The 27,834-nt window shown below is 47.8% G+C and overlaps 1 protein-coding gene across 1 annotated transcript in view; it reads left to right on the top strand.

Annotated features, from left to right (window-relative positions):
* The window catches only part of XRN1 (5'-3' exoribonuclease 1), a 1,308,150-nt gene that overhangs the window by 168,281 nt on the left and 1,112,035 nt on the right, over nt 1–27,834 (top strand). The window contains exons 7-11 of the mRNA XM_086943712.1: nt 7,701–7,788; nt 7,877–8,045; nt 8,718–8,785; nt 11,173–11,307; nt 15,644–15,710. Of these exons, the coding sequence (XP_086799838.1) occupies nt 7,701–7,788; nt 7,877–8,045; nt 8,718–8,785; nt 11,173–11,307; nt 15,644–15,710 (527 nt within the window). The remainder of the gene's footprint in view (nt 1–7,700; nt 7,789–7,876; nt 8,046–8,717; nt 8,786–11,172; nt 11,308–15,643; nt 15,711–27,834) is intronic.

Here is a 27,834-nt window from a genome sequence, read left to right as displayed (position 1 = left end):
GCGATATGCAAATCAGCTCTGACCCTGTGCCCCATGGGAACAGTCCAGTCCGAACTACAAAAGCCATGCCCTTCCCAGAACCGAATCAAGCATCCGAGGACCGGACCGGTTTCGAGGTAACACCTCTCATCAGCCCGGCTAGCTTGACTCCAGTGGTGTGGAGTGCCTGGGACCCACGTCTGAGCATCCCCAGGGCACTTATGGCGGTATTACGAAATCCACAGCACCATAATGGCTACACTGAGGACTGACAAGTTTGGTACCAAACTTCTCAGCACATTAAACCTGCACTGATGCCAGTGTGGGATTTAATGTAAAATGCACCAGATGGCATCTTAGAGATGCCCTCTGAAATCCTAACCCACAATCCACGTCTGGGCTGAGTGGCTGCAGAGGCTGCCACACAGCAGACATGTTGCTGGACCCCTGGGTGGAGAGCCCCCCCTCTCCTGGGCCTGCAACAATGCACATCCTGGGCGAGGTGCTAGGTCTCCTACCCCAGTATTGGCAGGGGGAAGCTTCAAAGGCATGCCGCCTCTGTGAGCTTCTCCAGACCATTTGCTGTACCCAGCTAACACCCACTCTGGCGGGAAGACTGGCGGGAAAAACTACGTCGGGAAGGGGGGTGTGCCAGCCTGTGCCAACCCCACCCCTCAGGTGGGGGAGACGAGGTGAAGCACGACCCCGGGCTCCGGCCATCTTGCAGATGGGGAGCCCTGCCCAATCCCAGCTAGGCTCCTGCCCCCCTCCCACAGGAGAGGAGCAGACTAGGGGGTGTACTCACCCCAGGACAGGGACCCATTGGTCCCTGTCCTTGCCCTTCCTGTAACGCCCCTAAAATCAGTGTGAGAAGGTGGCCTGATATGCAGTGCTCACTATTCTAGTGAACACTATGTATCAGTCCAGCAACCCTTATTGATGATTGGTTGTAAGTCAACCATATAGACCAGCTATCCTAGTAGCGTGGATACGAGCAGTCTAAGGCTAAAGACTCGAGAGGGCGTGTTAAGCCAGCTGTTTACCACACAGATACCCCTTGAATACCCAGTGAAAGGACACCACACAAGTGTTATGAAAATAAACAAGATATTTATTAAGAATCACAACAGCCCTGTACTCTTTATGAGGACAGGGTACTAAGCACAACACAAAACTCTTACGAAAATACTTAAGTTAGCACAGTATATACAAATGCCCGAGGGGCACTGAAAACCATATACTCTGAAAGTGGAATGCGAAATTACTAGCAGGTAAGTACAGTACTAATAGGCTTAGGAATCGCTAGGACTTGACTATAGAATCTTCAGATTACTTCTAGGAGGCCTAGGGGACTCGGGTGCAATGTGTGCACTCTCACGCGTGATGCGGGACAAAGTCTATGGTAGGTAGTAATGACAAACTTAGTGTTCTCGGGCGAACCCGACCTGGTAGGAGGAAAACGAAAGTGGATTCTGACCCTTGGATAGTGAGGCTATGCTGGGGCACCGAAATGCCGAAGTTACCTAGCCCAGGGGCTGCAGCTGCATAGGTCTCAAAAGACGTCGGGAATCCTCGTAGACAGACCAGGAGCCTGGAAGAAAGAAGTTGCTGGCAGGCGACCAGTGAAGAAAGTTCGATGGATCCAAGCCTGGATCGAAGGAAGATGACACCTGAAAGCAGAGGGGACCAAGTTCGAGACTACTAGCCAGTAGTCAATGGGCACCAGGAGGGCACCGGATGGTAGCCACCTCGACTAGGTGAGTGGGTGACGCTGTGCTCGCAGTTCTCACGGACCAGGAGGCGTTGTCGGCGACCAGGATAGAGGAGCGAGCTGTCCCACGATGGATGAAGCTGTCGGCGTCGCTGGACCCAGGATTGGGCAACAAAGCCTTGGCAAATTCAAGCCCACGCGGTGGACTCAAAATGGCGTCTGGAGTGGACCAGGAGGGTCCGGGGTGCCTCTCTTGAAGAAGGAAGCAAGGGCCAGTCTGGAGCAACCAGACCAGCAGCAATGATGTCGTCGGGCATCGTGAAGAAGGCCACAAGCCAGCCGGCTAGTAGCCACACAGCGCGGTGAGCAGGCAAAAGCAGAAGGGCCCCACGCAGATCGTGGAGATGCTGGATGGCTGATCTTCGGTGCTGGAGCTGCTCAGGGTTGGGGCTTCTCGGACCCCAAAGCACTCACCAGTGGAGCACACGGTGGGCTTGTTGCAAAGAAGTCGTGCAGTCTTGGCGATCGTCGGTCCCTCGAGGTCTCGTCGCACTCACAGTTCTCAGCTTTGCTGTAGAGGTGAGTAGAGGTCAGAGGTGCCAGGGAAGCCGGGTCTCGTCGAGCTGGGTCGTCGGATTCGTGAAGAAGGACTTGCAGCAGACTGCAGTGTTCTTAGGATGGTGCCTGCGGATGCAGGGTGACTACTCCTTAGCCACAAGGGAGAATCTTGAAGAAGGAAATCTTGAAGTCCTTTCACAGAAAGTCGTGTCTTGATTCCAAAGATGATCTAATTTGAACAGGGGGCCCGCTCCCATCTTTATACTAAAAAAGGGGGCTGACCCGGTGACTAGGTCCTGCCTATGGGTGGGACTAGGAGGGGGGTGGTTACACCCCTCTGCCATGCCGGACTTTCCCCAGGCCAGGGGCTGGTGTGCCCCTGGAACTGGTTCTGACCGGCCTATGCGTAGTGAGCACCGGGGTGCCACTCAGCAGTCACCTTCCTGTAAAGCCCTGCCTACCCAGGATACACAAAACCATGTCTGGGACGGTGCTAGCACCGCCCCTGACAGGAAACCCTTTGTCCAGGCTCCCCTCGCTGGAAGGACTCCCAGCTGCAGGGGGTCAGACTCGTGTCTGTGGTGGCAGCATCCATTTTGTGGAGCTGAGGCTTCGTTTAAGCTTTAACCGGGGTTCACAGTTACATACATGTCGTGTCCCTCTAGAAGGGTGGAATGCTAACCCCGTCGCCAGAATTGGCGAGGGGTTAGTATTTCAATTCGTATGACACTTTACTCGACATGTTTTGATAAAGCAATACCAAAGATAGCATTTAACCGCGAGGATTATAATGCACTTAAGAGTATATGGTATGCGATATCATGGAACAGCTATTAGGACTTGATTCCGCAAGCTGCAGACAGGCTCAGCTCATGCCAGAGCACCATCTCACACGATTCCAAGCACTCTGCCTTCAGGATTGTCAAGGCCTGCCATAGGAGTGACTGATAGGAATCTGTGTGTCCATTTTAGGGTTAGGTATAGGTATACTACACCTACAGCAAAGGGTGATTACACGACTTTGCCCCAGCTGTCATGCAGCCAGTTGTGTCAAATTTTAGGAGGCCAGCCAGGGGTGGCATAATACATGCTGCAGCCCCTGGCAGCCCTGGGTACACCTATGCCCTGAGTTACAGGGTCTGATAAGGGGGCCCAGTACCAATTGGAAATGCACCTAAGGTACATGGAATCCATTTTACAGAGAGAGCAGTAGGCCTGGGGTCCTGATTGGCAGGGTCCCAGGTCGACTATGTCAAAAACCAGCTAAAACACAGGGCAAAAAGTTGGGGGCAACCATAGTCAGGAGGTACCTTCCTACAATCAGTATTTAGGGGCTCCCTGAACCTTCCTTCCTCCGATCCCCATACGAAAAGAAGAAAGATCAAGAAGACCCGCCGTGCAGCTGCTAACAGGACGACAACAACTGACTTGGCCCCAGCCCTGCCGGTCTGTCGATCCTGGAACCTGCTTCTGCCTAATCCCAGCGACTCCTGTGGACAGCAACCTTGGGACACCCAGAGGAACTGCCTGCCTTGACCCTCTTAAAGACTGGGACTCCCATCAGCAGAGGCTCTGCTGCAACAACCCACCTGGTGCTAACCAGAAAGCTCCGGACCAGCCCACTCTACACCGCCCGGGCCGGGCCCAACCGAACCAAAACCACGAGGACTTCCCCCAGGCGACTGGGACCTGAAGTCCAGTGCCTAAAGACCCTCCTCGACGAACCAGCCAACGCCTGCAGACTCGGGACCAGGGGCCACCCCATCAGCGACCAGCTGAGGGTAAGATTTTCTGACATCCAAAGACACCCCTGCACCCAGTGCCCTAAAGCCCCCTGTGCCTCCCTTTGGGGTACCTACCTGTGCTCCAAGATCCGAACTTACCTCTCTAAGTACTGGTCGCCCCTGGAGAGTCTCCGTCCCCGAGCCTGCAGCCGTTGTTCCTTTTTGACCTTTCCCATTGGATAACATTGAGCGCCCGACTGCTCAAGAGCACCCTGCACCCAGCCACCCGAGTGCCGCTGGCTGTGCCACCTTTGTCCTATCCTACTCCCCCCCCCCCCCCTTGCCCTGAGCAAGTGACCAGGAGCTCCGCTCCCACAGCCGTGTGGCCTGCTAGGCAGCAGCCACCAACCGAAGGCCCCCTTTCCCTCACTGGATATCATTGGGCCTACCTACCTCTGCACCCGCCGGCCCTGCGCTGCTGGGGCGGAACCGACTATACTTACCTGCCCCTGGGGGACCCCTGAGTCTACACTCGGAACCTTAACTTCACTAGCCAAGTACTCACTTGGAAACCGGTAACTCACTTACCTGCCATTGGATAACATTGACCCATTTTGACTCGAAAATTTTCTAAGTGTGAAGTTTTGAAAAAGTGCAAATATTTATATAAAATCAGCCAAAGCCCGAATTCAGAAGTACTCACCTGCAAGCAGGCGAGAAGCCAGTACTGAACCTTGCAGCCCAGTACTGAACTGCAAAAGTAATCCTTACCGGGTTTACTAGTAATCTGTATTTTCTCCATAGGAACCCATTGTCTGTTTTTCTATGAAATTTCTTCTAAGTGTCTACTTTTGAAAACTTGAAATATTCTTTAAAAATCATACGAAATACTGAAACGCACTTACCTACCTGTTTTTAGTTCAGACACCACTGCTGGCCCTAGAAGCCCAGCACTGGATAACAAAAGTAACGCGATCATACTTTACCTGCAACCTGAATGTTCTCCCATTGAATAACATTGCCATATTGTCATTGAAAAGTTTCTAAGTGTGAACTTTTAAAACCGCTTTATATTAATGAAAATTCACCACAGTAACTAAAACGTTTTTGCTAACTTGGTTTCAGCTTAGACCCCAGGACTGAATCTAGGATCTAGTCTTGGAACTACTAAAGTAATCTGTACTGTACTCATCTGTACTTTTATGGTAGCAATTCATTGAGCTCAATGCTAAAGTGTGTCTAGACTGGAGTTGTCTTCAGCAACTCCTGTACCTATTGTGTTCACCAACTTCATTGCTTCCTTGCAAAGTAATTACATGAGAGTTCTCATATCTAGCAAAGTATATTTTTATGCCTATTGGTTCTAAAAATAAAACAACTATATCTTTGGATATAACCACCATTGGCCTGGAGTTCAGTCTTTTAGTGTGTGAAATAATTTGCTGACTGAGTGTGTACAGCAAATGCTTTGCACTGCCCTCTGGTACTGCCTTACTGCTCGACCAAGCTACTACTTTTGAGAGTAAGGTCAGTCCTGACTTTAACCTCTGTTATACCTTTGGGGTTTGTGGACTCTATACACACTGTACTTCATTATTGTCCAGTATATATAGAGCCACTTTCTCATACTTTGTCAGGCTAGGCACACCCCCACTTGAAGTGGACAGCCAAGAAAGGGTTTCACCATTTTGAATTTGATGAAACTAGGAACTCTGGGTCAGGATTATGCCTATTCTCCAAAGGAAATGGCTGTATAGTGGGTGTAGTCTCCCCAGGGGTAAGTAGCCCATTGGCTACTACCATACACTCTCCTAAACACCTCATAATTCCGTATTTAGGGTTCCCCTGAAACCAGAAAATCAGATTTGACTACCTGGGGACAGAAGAAGGACAAAGAAAAGCCAAAGACTTGAGAACAGAGTACCTACATCGTAAATGGCACAAAACCCTGCATGGTTTCTTGCACCGTGACAATCATGAAGACCAACTCATCCAGAAGCTAAGCAACCTTCCCAACCCCTTGGAAGACGCTCCATTGCTTCAGAAACCAAGCAGAATCTCCCTTGGGGTAGAGAGCCACTCCCCTGGATCTGCAGGCACCGACCACACTTGTCTGTATTCCTTTTTGCTGACCACCAGGTCCACCAAACGAGTATCTCACCAGGCGGAGGTCCCTGTGGTTCTAGACGATCAGTGAGTTCCAAGATGCTAAACCCTCCAGGAGCCTCACATCACCAATACCCTGGGTACCGGAGTATTTGCCACAACCAAGGCTTGTTATGTGTCTAGCCTGGGCACCACTGATTTCAAAGCCCACCTGCCAACAAGGGACTTCAGGATGAACCAGGCCTACACCAATAGTGGCACTGCTGCTCTGTTTTCTTCACCTTTCTAGATCACCCAAGTAAAGTGAGAGCCTCCACCAAAAGCGACCTGCCTGACAAAATACCTCTGAGTCCGAGACCCTCAGCCCGATTTCACGTAAACCGACCATACCCCCTTGACACAGAGACCTTCAAGAGCCGAACCCCCCTTCAGATTATGGCGGACTTGTCCCCCAGTTCCCACTTGCAGCCTTTCTTTTACAGGGAACTTGACATTAATTAGTAGTTCTTGAGGCTACCAATACAACCAGCACCTCTGCACCCGGAGTGACGTGGTCAGGTAAAACTGAACTGTGGGTGGTTTCTTGGCCCCTGAGCAACTTAAGTCCCAAAAGCTACACTCAAAAAATGCTTGAAAGTATATGTATACAGTATATGTTTCTCCTGTAGGATAACATTATCGCTTTCGAGGCTTACACCTAAAAAAACGTTATTTGAGCACTTTGCTGTTTTACTGTAACAATCCTATCTCCAGAAGTACTCACCAGATTCCAGTGATCTTAGTGTCTAAAATTATTTAAAAATCCGTTATTTTTCTAAATTGACCTTGATTTCTTTTTGAGTATGTCTCTCATTTATTGACTCTGTGTGTAGAACTAATGCTCAACACTTCCCTCTGATAAGCCTAAGCTGCTCGACCACACTAACACATATAGAGCATTTGGGCTTATTAAAGTACAACCTGGAAATACATTAAAAATACCCTTCTATCATTAAGAAAATCGTCTTTTTGCCAATTAGAAGAGTAATGTTGACTAACTGCAAAATAGGTTCAGTTACAGACTTGAACCACACTGATTTAAAGCATGTTCACCTACACCTTTTTCAGGTTTAAAAAGTTTGCCAGCATAGGAACAATAGCAAGCCTATCAAAAGAAAAACATGTGTGCTACTAGTCGTATGGACCCATTCTTGCTTATTTTATTTCCTGCACCCTTTGTTGCTAACTACTTGGTATTGTATTTAAGAATGAGCCTGTTATGACTGGTTATATTGAGCTGAGTAATGTCTTACCAGTGCTTAGAAACGAAAGAAGAATATTTCTGATGGAGTATGTTATGATACATTGGCCATCATGGGTTGTGGTAATGGTTATAGCTGGCATTATCATCCTTACCATTTTATAAAGGACAATTCTGCTTACTGCTCCAAAAATTAATTAAATGGGACTTGTATGTCTGACGTGAACAGATCCTGCAATTCTCTTTTTACTGAAGCCAACTCAAAACTAAAATTATGATCTATAATTCCAGGTAGAAGCCATTGAATAGATGTATGCATTTGACTGGCATTTGTAAGGTGAATAGCTTGAAATATGATATTTGAATTTCTTTATGTTTACAGAATTTCCGCACCTGAAGAAACCACATTTCACCTTCTCCACTTGTCTTTAATGAGAGAATACATAGACTACGAATTCTCGCCAGTGAAAGTACGTATTTGCTCATTGTTCTAAAGATCTGTTGCACAATGTTGTTGAGATAATGATGACATTACCTTTGTCTCTTTTTTGGCCACAGGACAAGATTCCCTTTAAATACGATCCTGAAAGGATAATCGATGATTGGATATTAATGGGCTTTCTTGTTGGCAATGATTTTATCCCTCATCTACCTCATTTACATATTAACCATGATGCATTGCCGCTGCTTTATAAAACGTACATCAATATCTTGCCTCAGCTAGGAGGTAAAGTATTAAAAATGCAAATTCTTTTCATGACTGTTCTCAACCCTGTATACTATCCTAAACCAAATAACTAGAGTTGTACTTGTGGTGGTCTGCAGTCACAGTTACATGTTCTAACTAAAGGTGTTCAAGTTTCACATCTAAAGCTGAAAATATTTCAATCTGTAAAGAATTTGCTACGGAAAATGAGCATTCACTGCAGACATGTTTAGTGACTAGTACACAGCTTTTCAGTGCTGCATCACTTGTCACTTGATCAATATGGCATGACATCATAGTTCACTGTAGTATTTGAGAGCTGTGACAAATTGTCGACCGGCTTTTTACTAGCAGTGATTCACCAATGAAACAACATTTTGAGACCAAGAATTCACAAAAATACTACCTGGTCCTTCTTAAAGATGCTTCATAGATCTCCATTTATGAAAACGAGGGATGGAATTGAGTGACTACAATGTATTGGGTGCTGAATGCTTGTATTTGTAATACATATATGAGGCAGCTATTTACCATGACCAAGAAGGAAGCCGCACAGTTTAAATGTACTAATCAGTGAGTTTGTTCCTGCGTTCATCACTCTTGATGAGAACACAGTACAGTGCTGCATACCGTGCTCAGACCATTTTGGGAGATTACATTAATTCCTAATTTATTATTATTATTTTTTTTTAGGATACATTAATGAAAGCGGCCATCTTAATCTCATGCACTTTGAAAAGTATCTTGCCAAATTGGCAGACGTAAGTATTTTTGTTTAGCAACGTTCTGTAGTTTGGTTCTGAAAATGTGATTAAATATTGGGAAGAGGTGTGGTGCAGCGGCCAGGGCAGCTGACTCTGGAACATGGGGCTCACGGTTCGATCGCCGGCGGCAGGTTAGCCCAGCACCTTGTGACTCTGGGCAATACCTTCTTAATCTTCCTGACGGCCCCTAGCACCACGACACCTCGCCTGAGGTAGGTGCGCGCTTTACAAATGCTGATATTATTATTATTATTATTATTATTATTATTATTATTATTATTATTATTATTTCTAATGTTATTTATGCCCAAATCATTTCACTTAAAGGCCTCAATTCTTTGTATTAAGAAGTTCCTTAACTTTGTTAATGGGGTCAGACTTCTGATCGCTGTCTTGAATTTATTTAATTGGATTTTATGTAAACTGCTTCATGAATCTGATAGACATCTAGCCACAGGTTCCGTACCTTAGAATATCCTAGGTGTCAGGTTGGATCCGGAAGACTTTTGCAATACCCTTACGCGCTGGTAGGTGGCATCGGCCGGCACCAAATGACGTCGGCACCAGAAGTTACATTTGTCTCTCCAATATAGGTGCCACCTCGGCACGCTGACGTCCGTTCTTTTCTTTCTGCACCAGCTATTGCAGATCTGTCAAGAGAGCTACCCTCTGTCGCTTCTTGACAGGTTTTTTTAGTGTGTAGGTTTTTTCCTCAATGTCAAAGACGACTTCTGGATTCCAACCATGCGGTGCCTGCCATCGCACCATGTTGGTGACAGATTCACACTTAATTTGTCTCTGGAGCACGACCAGGACTCAAAGTCGTACTCCGACTGACGGACCGTGGCTGCAAAGGCTTTGAGGGAGCGACCCCTAAAGCTGGTTCACGCCGTTTCCTCCGTAGGTCTTGTTCCCGGTCAAGAGGAAGGTCTGGGCACCACTCTGGGATTCCTATATCCTCTTCCTCTCACTCTAAGTCGACAGGTCGGTCATGTAAGAGGCATAAGGAACACAAGAAGTCAAAGCGCTTCAACGTCTCCCTGTCCGTCGGCTGACGTGATGGAGGAATCTCAATTCTCTAGGCCTTGTTCTGTGGAACTTGTGCCTGGGTCGCCTCAGCACTTCCCTGACTTTCCAGGAGCTGTGGTGACTCCTACCCAGCTTAAAGAATTTTGTAACTCCGGAGGCTCAGAGGGGGCTCCATTGGGTTATGTAGTAGGTGTGTCCCTGTCCTGTCTAAAATCCCCTTTTCTTAATTGTCAATAAGCAATTTAGATATAGATTTAGATAGATCTCTATTCCTATCCGTGAGGGAGGTGCATTGCTAAACAGTATTTTCCCTCCAGAACTCATGTGGGCACAGCACTTGAGACCTAACAAAGATAATTTTGGTGGATGTAATATTAATGAGCTGATCAATATGTATTAGAAAGATGTTAAAGTAGAGACGAGTGGATATATAATTGTGAAGAAATTGCATCTATTCATTATTTTTGGTTGTGAATATACGTACTGTGTCAGTGCTAGACTCGGAAATCTTCTCTATTTCTTTACTTGTTCCTCTTTTTTAGGTTTTAACTGGGTGTTGTGTTGTATAAATGTATAATGAGAGAAAGTAGAGCAAGTGCTTTTATATTGTCTGTTGATGTAGGAATCAAGGGTATGAGGTTGGGTAGGTTTCATGGGGTCAATGTATGAATTAATATAAAGTCTGATGTTCTTGTCTCACAAATTAATTAGACACCCAAAAGTAATATAACAATGCAAATACTTTTTTTGTATAATTGAATAAAAGTAGGTATTTTGCATATAGTTTAGGCTCTGTGTTGTATTGGTAGCTGTATGAATCACTTTAGAGTTGTATAAATTACTGTAGACCTATGAGCAATTCTGACATTTGATGGGGAAAGCGGAACTACTTGTGTCTGTATAAAGTATTCTTCTCCTGATCCTCACCCCGTACTTTGATAGTCAGGACCCTCTTTTTTTCTTTTCTTATACACCCACTGAGCCTTACTTGTTTGAGAGGCTAACCACCCACCTAACCTCACTTGCTTGTCTAAGCTGCCGTAGACCAGTCTCTCTATAAGTATTCAGAGTTTGAGATCTGTTTCCTGCCTATTTACGCTAACTTGGGAGCTGTCCTTCATCCTTTAACTCTTTTAAAGTCGACCAGGTTGACTGGGTTGTCAGTCAGTCAGGTGCCTTCTTTGCCAATTTCCCAGCATCAGATGGATTTCTCATCATCCAGGCCTTAATTAATGTTTTGATCAGTGAATAGATCAAACAATGTACCTTTTTTATTTTAACCATTTTGTATTCGTAATTAATGGCAGATATACCTGCAAATCGGAGAGCAATAATATGTCTCTATTTGTTTCCAGTTTGACCGTGAACACTTTAATGAAGTCTTTGTTGACCTAAAATGGTTTGAAAGCAAAGTAGGCAATAAGTACCTCAACGAGGCTGCTGGGCAAGCAGCAGAAGAAGCAAGAAAAAGCAATCAGAAAAAATTAAAGGTTAGAAATTCTTATATTCATAGTTAAAATATGGAATTTTGCTAGGTAATCCTGACATGCAGAATGTTTTTTAGCAACTTATGTTCAGAAAAAATTTAGGTCAATGTGTTTCTTAATCATTTGCTTGGGTAATCATGTCTCTTTTTACATAAAATGTAGGTGTTGTGTTATACAAATTTGCAATTATAGTTGGCAGGAATGTATCTTTAATATTATTTGAACAATGCACATTTTTGCCAGTGTAAACTCCTCTAAGTGTTACTGCTGGGACAGATGTAAAAACCTAGTTATTTATGTGAAAAGCAGCCATTTTCCAAAGTTTGTATGAATAACAGGAACAGAGACACCTGTACACGCACCAGTTTGAGCATGCAAATTTTGGTACCCACAAGGAAGTCTGGGAACTCTGCTTCCTTGAAGGGGAGTGCAATCCAGCTTTTCAAAATGAACCAGGGAACCTAAGCGATGGAGAAAGACTATGATGTAATGCAGCGTTCGTGAATGGTACTTGGCCGCAGGAAAATGGTGTCAGGGTAGATCATTTGCTGAGGTGGCCAAATACAGTTTGGAGGAGTTTGGTGAAGTACAAAGGAGTTCAAGGACAGACCAAAGAGTAGGAAGTGGAACTGTCATCTGTCTAACCACTGGAAATTGGGAAACATCTGGGGGTCTTCAAAAAAATGGAATGGAGAGAAAAGCGTCCTACAGATGTGAATGCGATGAAGGTGTCTCTAAAATGAGTGCCCTTCATCTATAAATGTTAATGTAAGACCCACATGTTTATAGAATTCAGATCTATTACTAGGTGTTAACATTTGAGCTTTTCTGTACCACAGAAATTGAACTGACAAAACCGTTCATGGTGAAGTAGATCCCATTGTCCCATTCCTGATCAATGCTGCCACCTCTAAGTTTACTAAGTAGTCTTCTCTGTGAGAGAAGAAATGACATTCGGGAAACTGGTGCTATACTGGAAGATCCTAAAAAAGCTGTACAATAAATGTTGATGATTTTAAGTACTTAAAAGATGCCAGTAAATTGTTCTTATTCTGGCAGACTTAAAATGCTCACCCCCTTTTCCTTTTGTGAGGTGGAAGGTGGAGACTTACTTGATTGAGCTTTTGAAGAAGAGAGAAAGATCACTCCTGTCTCTTTGACCGTTGGGGTGTGGGGACTCTGATTGAAATGACCACCACTGTTGTGTCTGAGAAAATGAAAACGGCTGTCCACGCTCTTCTTCTAGTTAAGCACTCTTGCCTCTTATGCCAATCCTTAAACCCTTCTTTTGAAAACGATGCAATGTGTGAACTACTGAGCCTTGTCTAGGGAGGTGGAAGTGGGATGCAGTTGGAAATCTCTTTAATTAACTGATCTCCAAAGAGAATGCTTCTACTGGAATTTAGCTTAGATTGCTGATATCAACAATATTATTATTCTTGTCCATAAAAACAGAATTTTACTATTTAGCAATAATGGTGGTGTTAGCATCTCCAATGAAACCCACAACTCTGAGACCAGTCATTAAGCGTAGTGATATCAAGAGCGCCCTGGGCAGTGGGCTGTAGCACATCAAGGAGCTCTAGGAGCTTGCTTTATGACATGTAACTGGCGACTCTGGTAAAAAAGAGACCTGGTTGTTAGCTGTCCTGGAACCATTAGACAACAGGCTGTTTGGCCTACTAGTTCCTTGAGTTGTTCATGTGTGTGTTTTCCAGATACAGTGACAGTTGGCCACACTTCTTAAAGTGACAGAACCTCTGAAAAGGAATTCTGCTTGTGGGGGCTCTAAAACTTTGTTCCTCAAGGAAGTGACTTGGGGAGGTTTAATATTCCTTGTCAGTCTTGACAAAAGTCGAACTGAAGATCATGAGTAAGAGCTGTGAAAGGACTCAAAATCTCCTACTGATAAATACAAAAAAAATCTAAAATAAGATGAGGTCTGAAAAACAAAATGTAATACATGCTGTTCAAAGCTGGAAAGACAGAGACTGTTTTACTTTGAGGCCTAATTGGATGATGTTTGTTGCTCTTTGTTGAGACAAAAAGGCAAGCCCTCTAGGAACTCTGATCATCCTGGCATTCTAGCATCGCATGCAACAGGGAGGAAAGAATGTAAATAAGCTGGGTAAAACTCCTTTCATCTCTGTCACTTTTTAAACCTGAATTTACCTTTCCCTACTAATAACCAAAGTGAATATGATGACTCCTGTAAAACTAGAAGATCAAGGGTCTCTCAGATCTAAGGAAAATTGACTTCGCCCGAGGGGTGAGATTGGGAGGGTAATGCAGAGCTGGTTGATTCCTTCTTGTGTTGTCAGGGCAGCAACCTACTAAGTGCTTCGCCTCACATCTGCATGTTTAGCCAGTGCCAGTACAGTTAAGGTGTGAACCATTACTCGACTAAGACTCACCTGCCTTTGGGACATGAGATTGGGTATGAGTACGAGGTTCTGCTCAAACTCTTTGCCCTCCATGAGCCTAACAGGGGTAGTTGAAATGTGGGTCTTTTAAAGATTGCCTCTTTTGTGCTCAAGTTGCCAACTGTGATTCCTGCTCTACTTTTTAACGCATTCATGAGGTATGTTTATATAGAAGTAGATAGGATCCCTGCCTTTATAAAAAGGTGTACACTACTGCTCATGTAACCAACTCCCAATTTTCTGCCCATATGCAATCATTTTACTAGTTTAATAGCATTTCTGCCTGACACATTGCTATTTGGATGACTGGACCATATCTGAGTTACCACCTTTCTGTTGTTGGTGTTCTTGCACTACACACCCTACTGCCTCTAAGTCAGTGGTGTAGAGCTGCCTATATGTTCTAGTCCTAACTATTCGTAAATTACACTTCTCTCTCACAACTCCTTCTCCTTCACACGGTTATTTGCTGCACTCCGATACAAGATATGAGCTACTCTTTGGCCACTCAAGCACAATAGCAAAACTGTTCTAGGCTCCCAAAAAACACACCACCATGTCATCCACACACTCCCGTTCGATATAGCTTGCTAACCATCTGAAAATGTGCTTCAACTTCCACATAAGGGCACGAAATGCTGTATAAATGTTATAGTGAAGTACATGTCCTTCTATTATCTTGAGTCCAGTACAGGTCCCAAAAAAGGGAGCAGACACCTGGGTCTCTCATAAAGTTCATGTGGGCTTTTGTAAAAAGTCTGTGCTTTTCACAAAATGACGATTTTGCCTTTTTCTAGTCAATCCATGCAGTCATGAGCTGTTTATTTCAGCTAGGAATATTAAGAGCTCTCTTCTTTAAAGCGAGTGAAGCAATCTGTGACTAAGATGAAAGTGAAAAGATGTACTAAAAAAGACTAAGCAATTTAATCCTCCATATATTTAAGATTTCTATTTCTAAAGCATCAGGTGCAGGCAAATCCCTATTGTTAGCATTCCATAGTTAGTTGGATTGTTTTTACTTTGTTAAGCTTTATGAAAGCGACTAAAACTTCTACAAGATGATAGAACAAGCATTGGTCCGCCAATGGCTAAAACAATATTTTTTTGGTTCTCATAAAGCATGCATTGCCATAGTAGTTACAGTACGAAAGAGGGCTGCTTTGTATGTGGACGTGCTGATTGTGAAAGAGCAGAATGTAGTCCCCCACAGTGAAGACAGCCAGTGGATGAAGTTGACTGACCCCATTACTCCATGCTGTATGTTTTAGTAACTGAAGAAAAGTGTGATACAATGATAGACCAATGGATAAAAGAGCTGGCTGAAGGCTCCTGCAAGTAAGTACATGAAACATATCATTTTAGTAAAGTCAAAAGGGCTTGGCTATTGCCGGATCTACAGATCTCCAGGTTGTAAAGACCTCTCTCTAATAGGTTTCTTGTATAGGCATTTTGGTACTATATTAATGGTAGCTGCTGTAGGAATGCTAATGCATATTTTGCCCTTTCCAGCTTTGTCCTGTTTTGAGTGAGCGTCATTCTGTCAGAGTATTGGGTATGTCTCTACTCTGCTTAAATCGAAAAGTGACGGCTAAAGTCGTTCTGCGACTCTCACTTTCAACCAAGGTGGAGCAGTATTCCTGTTTTCATGATTGGGTCTATGAGTGTATCTTTTTTTTTAAGGTGAAATATAGTTTTGTCTTAAAATATTTATGAAAAGGGCCTTCAATTCATGTGACCCACATGCATTTTGGCAACTAGAATTATGAAGACAGTCCCAAACTTATATTTTATGATGGTAATTATTTGTATTTTGTTGTCCTAAAATCGCTTTGAATGGAATTTTATGCTGTGCTGCAGAATGCAGTTAGATTCTTTTTTTATGACTGGCATAAATATTTGATTTTATTTTTTAATAGGCAAGAGAAGAAACACTTTGTTTAGCTGCTTTGGACGTAAGTGAAGACAAAGCAGCTACTTCGAAAGGTAAGCATTGCAAGCTTCTAACTTTGATTTCCTTGACTGCAGAATGATCATGCCTTTTTTTGATTTACCGGTTAACTACTCCGAATTAAACAGCAGTACAAAAATGATACTTTCGCCAAATAATGAAAGAGAACACAAACTTAAAAAAATATATATATTTTACTACAGCAATAAGTAAAGAGGAAGATAATATAACAAAAAGGCACTGTTTTAAAAGAAAAAATCAAATACACATATCAGGATAGTATCACCAAAAACCATAAGGCAGTTTTTTTTTAAATTAGTGACCCAAGTATAGCTTCTAGGAATCACCAACAGTCTGAGTCCATTAGTAGTTGCAGATCCAGAGGCAGATGAGGAGCGAGACATGAAATGGAGACAAAAGCTTCAAGACTCAAAGTAATCCTTCTCACCAAACATAATTTCCAGTATCTATACCGGTTTATGATGAAGGGCCTTTTGTCATTTTGTGTGGGAGACAAAGAAGCAGATGAAGGCCAGAAGTAGTCCTGCACCACTCATCAATGCTACAAAGCTACAATAATTTTGTAGACTCACCAAAAACCTTAATCTGTATCAGCTTCAGTCAGTATGTTAGGTTTGCCATCGTGGACTTCTCTCAACTTTGCTGGATACCATGCCAACAGATCACAGCAATGTTTCCCACAGCCCTGACAAACTAGCCTGCCTCTTCAACTTAATGCTTCTGTTCAAGCCTGGAAAAGGTAGATTTCTGTCTTCTTCCAAAGAAATGGAATTCCTCCTAACGGTATCCTTTATCACCAAGTGCTTTTAGCTGGGGGACTGCAACTTCACCAGATGTGTTCATTCCCCTTTTTAGACCCTTGGTGCAAAACCTCACCATTTCCACAACACCAACTTTGGGAGGTGGTTTCTTGCTCCTCAAATGCTTGAAAATTTTGCACAACCTCTTTTTTTTTTTTTTTTTTTTTTTGGAAAACCTTTATTTGTAGAAAAGTACACCGCTATTCAGCCATACATCCCGAAGGCCAGGCAGCATTGAGGTAGCATTTCTATTCGTGCACCAAACGGTAGACAGGAGCAGTCAGGTTTAATTTCGAGAACATTAAAATATATAAACCATAAAACAACAAAAGCTGCAAAAAATAGAATAAGGAAGAAAGAAAGAACGAGAGAAGGAGAAAGGGAGAAAAGGAAATTAGGCTGAGGACACATCACATACGTTGGGCTTACATCACTGGGGGAGATCGGGGGCCGCACACCCTACGCAGCTTGCAATGCGGGTATCGACATCGGGTCATGTGGGGAGTAACACAACAGGATAACAGTCATGGAACCACGGGAAAGGGACGCTACGGAGACAAATGGACATCAAGTTCCACTTCCACAGGGGGGGGTACAAATGTCACCTCGATACGAGTTCCAAGCACCCCACACAGACCTCCACATTTTCGGTTTGCCCCTGGCTACATATACTGTTTTCTCGCGCAGCATGCACCAGTCCATGTTGGTCTCCCACAAACCAATCGTGGGAGGAACTGGCGCACCCCATCTCTGAGCTATGTCCCTCTTGGCTATCATGTTGCCCAGAGTGACCCAGCGGGTCTGGGCCACGTTGTAGTCATTCGGGCCCCAAATGTTAAGTAAGCAGCGCCGGGCCTCCGCGGGTAAAGCCACACCAGTCACTTCCTTCATCACCTTGTGCACTCGCACCCAGAATCGAGCCACTGCAGGACATTCCCAGATAATGTGCATGAAGGTCGCAATCATCCCACATCCTCTCCGGCAAGTACCATCCAGCGAGAGCCCCATGTGTATGAGCCTGGGGCCCGTAACATAAACTCTGTGTAGTATCTTCAGCTGGACAAGGCGGAGCCTCGCCGAGATGGCCACCTCCCTGGGGGAAGAGACCGCTGACTGCCACTCCTCATCATCCACCTCGATGCCATCAGTCACCCAGAGCTCTCTCAACCGTCGCAGCAGGTCAGCCCGTGTGTTAATGAGCTTCTTGTAGGTTAGGGAGATGGCACTGTCCGGCATATGGCCGTCCAGCACTCTGTCCTCCAGGGGTGACGATTCGGGCACCGTCTCTCCCGCCGTTATACAGGAAGAGAGAGCGTGCCTAAGCTGTGCATACCGGAAATATTCCGTCGCCCCCAGTTGGAACTCAGACTGCAGCGCATCAAAAGACTTGATCCCTCCCCCAGCCATCACATCTCCCACCTTCGATATACCAATGGTGTCCCACCTATCAAAGCCCTTGGTGTGCCACAGTTTCCCCAGCAGGTCAGAATCATACAGTGGAGTGGCCATGGAAATCCTACCCTGCCAGCCCAGAGTTTTGGTGACCGCCCGCCACAAATGTACCGCCGTCTTAGTGGGGCCTGTCAACTTCCGATCCAGAGACTTGGAATATAGCGCCCTGTAGTAGTTCCCATCGATCATGAGCCACCGGTCCATGGCGTAGCCTGGGCTGACTGCCGGGCCGTATAGGCCATGATTGATAGCCGCGAGCTGGGATGCCCAGTAGTAACGCCGTATGTCAGGTAGGGCAATGCCTCCGTCATAGCACGGTATGGTCAGTTTTGCTAGGGAGATCCGCGGTCTACCGTCCCACAATAAGGCTCGCTGCAAGGACTCGACCTCCCCAAAATATTTAGCGGGCACAGGATCCTGGGTGTTTTGCAGTACATAGAGGAACCGTGGTAACGCCATCATTTTAAACCGCGCCGCCCTGCCCATTAAGGAAATCGGCAGTTTTTTCCAGCTCTCCACATCTCGACGCAACCTCGCCAGAGGCGGAAGCAGGTTGTGCGAGTACCGTGCTCGGGGGTCCCGCGAAACGTAGATACCCAAGTACCGAAAGCCCTGTTGGGCTATCTGTATTGAGCAGCCACGGGGAAGGCGCGGAGTATCTCCACACAATGCATACAGTGAGGACTTGGACCAGTTGATAACCAGGCCCGAGTAGGTTCCGAAGGTGCCCAACAGATCAAACACTACTATGAGCGAGCGGCAGGGGGAGGTGAGGTACAGGAGGATATCGTCCGCGTAGAGCGATACCCGATCTTCAAATCCCGGAGACCATGTTATCCCTGCGACATCGGGGTGCACCCTAATCCACGCCGCCAAGGGCTCAAGTGCCAAGGCGAACAGGAGTGGTGACAACGGGCATCCCTGTCTGGTGCCTCTGCGCAATGCAAAGGAGGCCGACAACCGACCATTAACAGTCACATTCGCCAGCGGGGCCGAATACAGGAGCTGGACCCAGCCAATGTAAACGGGTCCAAACCCCATCTTAGCAAGCACTGCCCACAGGTAGTTCCACTCCAGCGAGTCGAAGGCCATGGTGGCATCGAGCGAAGCAAGTACTGTGGGTTCAGTAAGGAGGTGTGCTCGTGCCATAACCGCGTGAAGACGTCGAAGATTGAGGGCCGTGTTGCGGTGTGGTATGAATCCAGACTGGTCCGGATGAACCAAGTCCGCGATCACCCCCACTAGTCGATTGGCCAATAATTTGGCCAGGATCTTGGGTTCGGCGTTCAAAAGTGAGATGGGTCGATACGAACGGCAAAGGTCACGTGGCTTCCCCTCCTTGTGTATAACCACTATGGTGGCGAGTCTCTGGTCGAGCGGGAGCTCTCCGGCCTCACGGGCCTCGAGAAACATTTCTAACAGGGGCGCGGCCACCGTGTCAGCCTTAAGCTTGTACAATTCAACAGGAATGCCGTTGGGCCCCGGCGCTTTGCCGGAACGCAACGACCGAATCGCCAGCGCCACCTCATCCACCGTCAGGTCTCGATCCATGTCCTCCTGCTCGACATCTGAGAGGCAGGGAAGCTCGATGCCCTCCAGAAGTGAAGTCGAAGCCGATTCCGGTAGGGAAGTCGCGGACGTGTATACCGCCTCAAAGTACTCTGCAAATGTCCCAACTATGGCGGCCGGGTCCGTAAGGACCAGGCCATCATCACCCAGTATCTCCGGGACCACACGTGACGCGAGCTCTCGTCTGTCCAGCCAAGCCAAAAGCTTACCGGCCTTGTCTCCAGAATCATATATCCTGCCCTGCTGTTCCCTGCTCAAGGCCCTCGCCGCGTCAGTAGCAGTGGCCCGGAGTTCGGATTGTTTGAGGGAGAGGGCATGGAGTAGCTCAGGAGTTGGCCCCAGGGCCGGCTGGGAGTTCAAGTCAGCGAGTTCGGACTCCAGCCGCACCACGTCCGCATCCCGCCGTCTGCGGGCCTCTGCAATCAGGGAGAAGGCCTCGCCGCGGAGCACAGTTTTAAAGGCCTCCCATAGGGAGACAGCAGAATCGACCGAACCGGCATTCTCGGCGAAGTACCGCTCTATAGATTTAGCTAGGAGATCCCTAGTCTTTGGGTCCCGAAAATACCACGGATTAATAGGAGCCACTCGCGTGGTCGCGGGTATCAGAAAATCAAAGGACACCCAAACCGGGGAGTGATCTGAAATGCCCCTGGCCATTAGACGGGAGGTGGAAACCGACTGCGCCTGGGCCGCGGGGGTGAGGACGTAGTCGATACGAGACAGGCTGCCGTGGGCACCCGAAAGAAAGGTATACTGTCGCAGGGCAGGGTGTAGCAGACGCCAGCAATCAATCAGCCCCATGGAGCCCAGGGAGCCAGGACTGGGAGGCACGCAAGTCTCTGGATGGGAAGCGGTCCAAGTCTCCCGATACCCGAGTTAAAGTCCCCACCCACGATCAGCAATCCTTCAGAGAGATTCAAAATGGCGCTACCCAGATCTCGAAAAGTAGTCTCCTGCAGCCCCGGGGGAACATAAACAGAAACCAAAACTAGAGTGCGTCCCTCCCATTTACCCACCACCGCGACATAGCGGCCCCTCTCATCAACAAGTGTAGACTCCACCTCCAACGGGAGGGACATGCGCACCATGATGCCCACCCCCCTGGACCACGTGGAGAACCCCGAATGAGCCACCATCTTGAACCCCCGTCTATTCAAAGCCTTACACGTATTTCCCACAAGATGGGTCTCCTGCAGGAAAACAACATCGGGCGAACAGCGTTTGAGCAGTTGCAGTACAACCCCCCTTTTAATTCGGTCACCTAACCCGTTCACGTTCCAACTCAGCAAATTAAGAGATTTACCCCCCATCATCAAGGACGCTCCGCCCCCTCCCCCCCACCCGCAATGGTGCCCGCAAAGCAATCACAACATTCCAATGAGACCTCAGCCAGAACAGAGAAGGAAACAATAAAGAAAATAGAAAAAACACACCCCAACTACCCACCACCCTGCACCCCTGCATTAGACTAATAGCCACCCCAACTAGCAGTGTGCCTGTCGCCCCTTAACTAATCTACAGAAAGTCCCACAGAGGAGAAAGGAGGCATCCTATCCCCTCCAGTCACCCTCCATATAGGTAACAAGGATATCCAAACCAGTCGCTGCAATGTCTCAAGCCGATGCCCTTCGCAGCCGCCCCCTTCAGAAAGTCTAAAGTCTAGGCAGTCATTCCTGAGAGTCCGCTCCGCCGGTGGCCTCCTCCGTCCGGTCTGCCGGGGCGGGTCGTTCTTGGGACAAAGTATCAAGCCAATCTCCTGCCGCGTCCGGAAAGTCGAAGAACAGAGTCCGGTGATTGTGTTCAATGCGAAGTTTGGCCGGATAAAGCATAGAATAGCGCAGTCCCAAGTCTCTTAGCCTTCGTTTTACCCCAGCAAAGCTCTGGCGACGTTTCTGTACAGCCTGGGTAAAGTCGGGGAAGAAGTTGACATCCGAGTTCTGGAAGCGCAGCGGGCCTGCGGACCTCGACGCCTGCAGAATGGCGTCCCGGTCCCTATAATTAAAAAGTCTTGCAATGATGGGGCGGGGGGAAGCGCCCAACTTTGGCGGCCCACCCGGTATCCTGTGGGCCCTCTCCACCGAGAAGAACTTGCTCAGGCCCCCCGGTGCTAGATTCTTGACCACAAGGTCCTCAACAAAGAGTTCAGCCGAGTCCTCCTCGGCCTTCTCCGGTACTCCAGTGATGCGGACGTTTTGGCGTCGCGCACGACCCTCGAACTCATCCAGTCGGCGTGCCATCTGTCCGTTCGCCATCTTCAAGTCGCGGACCTCGGTTTGAATGTCGGACACATCATTGACCAGGCTCGATGTCTTGAGGTCCAGTGATTTCACCCGGTCATTGGTCTTTCCGAGGTCAGTTCTGATGAGGTTCAACTCGATCTTCAGAGAGTCGACCTTGCTAGACAGCGCCTCATGGAGAGCGTGCATCTCCGTCTTCACCCCAGTTATCGCACCCATCACGTCCCGAAGCGTGATCTCGGAGTCATCAGGGGAGTCGTCCCTTATCGGGTCCTTAGCGCGGCCCACTTGTCCCGGCGACCCCTTAGACTGGGAGAACCGCTCTGGAATGGTGGATTGGGACTGGGTCGGTTTCCTACTAACTCTCGGGGGTTTGCCTTTGTCCGGGTCCCCTCTGCCCGCCATGTTGGCACGCCCGGGCAGGGAGGTCCAAGGGGGTGAAGAAGCCGTGTGGTGTGCACTCAGCCGGCGTGGTAGGGACCCCGAAGGTCACCAAGGAAGGTACTCAATAGTAGAGTTCAGGTACCGGTGTTATTCGCCGGGAAGATGATGCGCGGGCAGGGAGGTCCACAAGAAGACACCGCTGCGCACCTCGACGGTCTTCAGTGTCGCAGGCGGAGCCACCAGAGTTCCGACGAGCCAGCTAAGTCCAGGAATGTCGGATTTTCATTCCGAAAGCGGGCACCGCTTCAGTACCGGCTCAGCAATAGATTCCCACAAACGTGGGACAGGATGGGTGGCAGGATAATTGCGGAGGATCGGGAGGTCTTCGGAGCTCCGAGCTCACGCGGCCATCTTGGTTGCCCGCGAAGCTCCTCCCCCTGCACGACCTCTTTTGAATCTTCCTCTGAATTGATTGCTGGGATACTGGAAATGAAGAAGTTTGAGGCTCTGGAAGCCTGCTCCCTTTTTTCAACCTTAACCTCCAAGTGCACTATAAAGCTGCCAGCCCAGTCTTCTCTTGCAGATGTTTGCAATGTTTTATCAGATCAAACAGTCGTATGTAACATCTCCGATCTACTAAAAACATCACCAAGTTCATTCTACCACACTCTCTGGGGCTGCCCGAAGATTGGTAGCTTATGGGAGACCTCGGAACACATACCGGCGGCCCTACATAAAGAGATTGTATTGACACCAAAATTAGGATTGTTGAATGTCTGGGAGGCGACTGATCTCACGGAAGTGGAAAAACAATTCACGATGCTAGGATATACATTAGTTAAGAGGGAGATAGCGAGAGGATGGGGGAGGCGCTCATACCACAAGTCCATTCATGGGAGAGAGAGCTTGATAGATGCATGCTGGCGGAAACGGAAGACTTTTTAGCAAGGGGGTGCCTGAAAAAGTGGGATCGGAAATGGTCGCTTTGGAATACTTATCGAGGAAACCCAGTGGTGTCTCCAATGGTGGAACTGGACATGCATAGAAGTACACTACTGATTGTTCATTTATTATATGTATGCAAGTCAAAATTTTCGTCCTTTTCTGTATACATGATTGTGATGTTTACCAATAAACACATTTTAAAAAATCACCAAGTTGGTGATAACATTTGCCTCCTAGCACAATTGTAAATCCTCCATCTTGTCTACCCAAGCCCATTTCCATTTCCCCATAACACACAGTGGATTTTGAGTCTCTGATTAGTCTCATTAAAAGGGACTGCCTCTCACATCCTTTATCACTTCTTTAAAAGGCAGGTTTTGGAGAATAAAACCACTCTTGTCTGTCAAGAATTGTTCTTCTTGTCCTTCCGCAGATTTACACTTAAATAATGTCAAGCAGGACACAGTTTCCAGGCGCAATGTTCCAGTAACCTTTCAATCATGTATGAGGTATTTAAGCAACAGTTCACTGGACGGCACCCTGTGGCCTCCACTGTTTCTCAGCCATACCACTTAGACCTGTCACACCATAAGGGAGTCCTAGTAAATACACATGGACCTACTCCTCAAATGTATGTGCATCCCATTGCCTCTTGTCCTATGTTCACATCTCTGAACTGCTGGATCATTGGAGTAAGTGTAGCAAAAGGAAAAACACCCAGTGTCGGATATTTTGTATGTCAAGACATGATCAATTCCCAGTTGCCATTCTATTTCAGAGGTGTTCACCTGCAAAAAGAACCACAGTTTGTGCTCTTAATCCAACAAAAAGAATCTGTAACTAGTCATTCTGCATCATGAATCAAAGCCTCTCAACACCTGCATATTCAATGTGGCAGTCATCTGCATCTTAACCTTTTAGCTTCTGTTGGGACAGGACTGCGCCCTGCTTGGTGAACGGGTGTGTACCCATGCCCTCAGTGCCAGACTGCTTGTGAAACTGTTATCCTGACTTTTTGTTTTTGACTCTAGCATTACACTTATTGGGTGTGTGCACAGAAGCCTATGCCTGTCCCTTAATGCATTGTCTAGAACCTGCTATGTAAACTAGAGGGGCGCATAAACCAACCTTTTCTCTGTGTCGAGGAAAGAGTTTTCTACAGTCATCGGTCATTGCACAGCAAGGGCTCACCGCGGCTGCTGGGTGCCCCCGCCGACATCTTGCCTGGCAGCCCTCACATTGCTTGGCCCTGCTGCAACCGCGACGGTCTTGCCTTGCTGTCTACCCCTGAACTGTGCCGGATGGTGAGGATTGCTTCTTTGCCATCTGAGGTGGGTGCCGCCCCTCTGATATCGTCGCGGAGCTTGCAGAGTCTGCTGGAGGAGCCACGCAGCAGCTTGATGCTCCAAGGGTGTGTGGCTCCTCTCCCCTTGCGAGACCGCGGCCCATCGGCCCCTTGGACACCCAGAGGGGACGCAAGCAACAGCTTCATACGAGGGGAGGCAATAATCATCGATCTCAAGTCTTTGAAAATCCGCTGAGGGATCCATATCGGTAGGGTACGGAAATAAGAGAGCAACCTTGGCAGAGCCACCATTTTTAGCAATTCCACTCGGCCCTGCACCAATAGAGGAAGAGAGGCCCAAAAGGACATGCATCCCCTCAGCGCCCTTATGCAGCGGCCTATATTTCCTTACAGCATATTTGCGGCTTCGTGGTAAACACGGATTCCTAGATAGGTGAAGCACGTGTCTTCCCAGACAACATCCACTGTAAGAGGGGGATATGGCTGATCTGCCCGCAACGGAAAATCACAAGTTTTAGTCCAGTTTACCCTGAGGCCTGACAACCTACCAAAGCGTGAGAGCAGCTCTATCGCCCCCCCTAAGAGCCCTTTCCGTATCTTCCAGATACAGCAACAGGTCATCCGCATACAGTGAGATATGGTGAGTTTCCTCACCACATCGAACTCCATTATACAATTCTCCTGTTCTCGCCTGCGCCGCCAGTGGTTCCATCGCTAAAGCGAACAGGAGAGGGGACAGTGAACAGCCCTGCCTCGTCCCTCTGCGCACCGGATAGTCAGGTGATATAACAGACCCCAATTGCACTCTGGCAGTAGCAGAAGAGTAGAGAACCCTCGTCCAACGGCCAAAGCCGCCTCCCAGGCCGAACTTCTCTAGCACCCCATCGAGATACTGCCACTCAAGACTATCGAAGGCCATCTCAATGTCCACCGACGGTATTGCTGATTTCTGATCTGAGTCTAAGGCGCTGTTCAGTATACGGATCAGGCGGCGGATGTTAATGGATGTGTTCCTAGTGGGAATGAACCCTGCCTGGTCATGTATCAAGGTGGTCATGTTTGGCAGTAATCTAGTGGCCAGAATACGACTCAAGATCTTGTAATCCACTGTCAGCATAGACAGGGGTCTATACGACGTCACATCCAAGGCCTCCCTACCAGGTTTCAGCAGCGGCACTACTAGTGCTTCCCTCATTGACTGGGGCAGGTGCCCTAGGGCCATGGCTTCGGAATACACCACTAAGAGCCTTGGTGCCAAAACATCTATGTATTTCACATAAAATTCAATCGGCAGGCCATCCACCCCCGGCGTCTTGTTTCTAGCCATCTGCTTAATGGCCACTCGAATCTCCGATAGCGTTATTGGGCCGCCCAGGTCCTTTGCTGTCTCGTCATCCAGCACTGGGAGATGAACAGTGTCCAGGTAGTCGCCTATCGCAGAGATGTCCACCTCCAACTGACTCTCATATAGACTCGTATAATATGACTGAGAGCGCGTCAAAACCGCAGTCTGCGAGTAAACCACCTCCCCCGATCCCATTCTAATGCTCCTCATCGGGCAGCCCCTAGCCTCCGGGTTAGCTATTTTAGCTAGTAGTGTGCCCACCTTATCCCTTTCGGCATGTACCTTGGTGAGATATAGCTTGTAAGCATAGCACCGCAGCCTCTCTGTTTCCGTCGCTACCAATTATTTCGCCTCTAGTAGCCGGCCCTGCAGGTCCGGTCGCTCAGGTCTACGCTGCTCCAGATCCCGTAGCACACATTCCGCCTTCCCCAGATCAGCCAAAACAGTTGTCCTTGCATTCGAAAAACTGCCCATACAGGTACCTCTCACCACCACCTTCATCGCATCCCATTCTATCGACCTCGTGGCGGCTGTAACCTTGTTCTCACCAAAATAATGCTCAATGCCCTGTTGGACCGTGTCACTGAACACCAGGTCCTCTAATGTCAGGCCGCAGCCTCCATGTTGGGACCGCAGATCTCACCCGCTGCCATCGCACTGTCATCAGTAAGGGATTGTGGTCCGAGATGGTTCTGGCGAGGTGCTCCGTGTGCGTTATCATGGCAGCCAGGGGTCCACTACACAGTATGGAATCTATCCTAACATGTAATGCATGCAATGCCGAGAAGAAAGAATAGTCCCTAACATCAGGATGTTGCTCCCTCCATACATCTACAAGGCCCCACCTCTCTTGCCAGTCTTTCATGTGTGGCTAGCCTGCGCACTGGGGAGTTGGCCAGTGGCGGATGCGATCTATCTCGCGTCACATCAATGATCGAATTATAGTCCCCACCCAATATGATGGGGCCCGCCAGGAAGTGTGCCAGCGAGCCTGTGAGACTATCAAAAAAACGGGCTTGGTCAGCATTGGGGGCATATACACTACACAGGACCACCTCACGGCCATATAGCCTCCCCTCTACCGCCACAAACCGACCCTCAGGGTCCACTAGCTGATTCGTGGCCTGGAATGGGACCCCGCTCTCAACCATATCTACACCCCCCTGGCAAACGCTGAATACGTGGTGCCAAACACCTGGCCATGCCACCTCTTCTGCAATGCGGTGCATTCCTGCTTGGTCAAATGAGTTTCTTGCAACAGTGCAATTTGGATGCCTCGCCTCACTAAATAGGCGTGCACCTTGTATCGCCTTGACATAGTTCGAAGTCCGCGGACATTCCATGTGAGGCATTTCAAATCAGGTAACGTCCCCATTGCAGCCATCACTCCACCATTTCGATAGTGTCAGTGTAACACCCACATCATTGCAGTAATCCCCCCCATTCAAAACACCCCAAAAAACTCCCTCAACCCCTCTCCCCAGAACAGGACCTAATAACGCAACATCAGTCCCCATCCAAACCTGTAACATCACACACAGTCCACTACTCTGTAGTCGTCACTACAGAAAGCCTTAAGGGCAAGGAGGGGTAAGTCAGAGCCGATCCGGGGCAAGCCAGGCCCTCGCCCCAAGCCCATGATCCCATATGATAGTTACAACAGAGTACCTGCTAGTCCGCCAAGCACCAGGGGTAGGCTGCTCCAACAGGAGCCGTAAACATGTCCCTTACTCCGAGCATCATTCGTTAAACAGTCCATCTGTGGTCTGTGGGGTGACCGTCGGCCCCACAGAGCTATCTGCCTCTGAAAGTTCTCCTCCAGATTTTCTTCCCTCCTCTTCAGAGTCGGAGTCCATCGATAACTTCTCCTGCTGTGATCCTGTGATGATCGCCGTTGCAGCCAGTGCTCCCTTTCTGTCCGCCGCCATCTGGTCGGCCCGCATAGCTCTCTTAAGTTTGTTTGGCTTGCGGATGCGTTGGGACTTTCGGACCTGGACCGGTTTTTGCCTCTCTTTGTCACCCTTACTCTGGCGGTCCGTACCAGCACGGTACAGTTCGAGCCATGACCACACCTCGTCAGGGGTCTGGAAGAATTGGGTC

The sequence above is a fragment of the Lissotriton vulgaris genome, chromosome 11, assembly GCF_964263255.1.
Source record: "Lissotriton vulgaris chromosome 11, aLisVul1.2, whole genome shotgun sequence".
NCBI lineage: Eukaryota > Metazoa > Chordata > Amphibia > Caudata > Salamandridae > Lissotriton > Lissotriton vulgaris.
The sequence above is the reverse complement of the archived record's forward strand: the minus strand, read 5'-3'. Positions and strand labels throughout refer to the sequence as shown.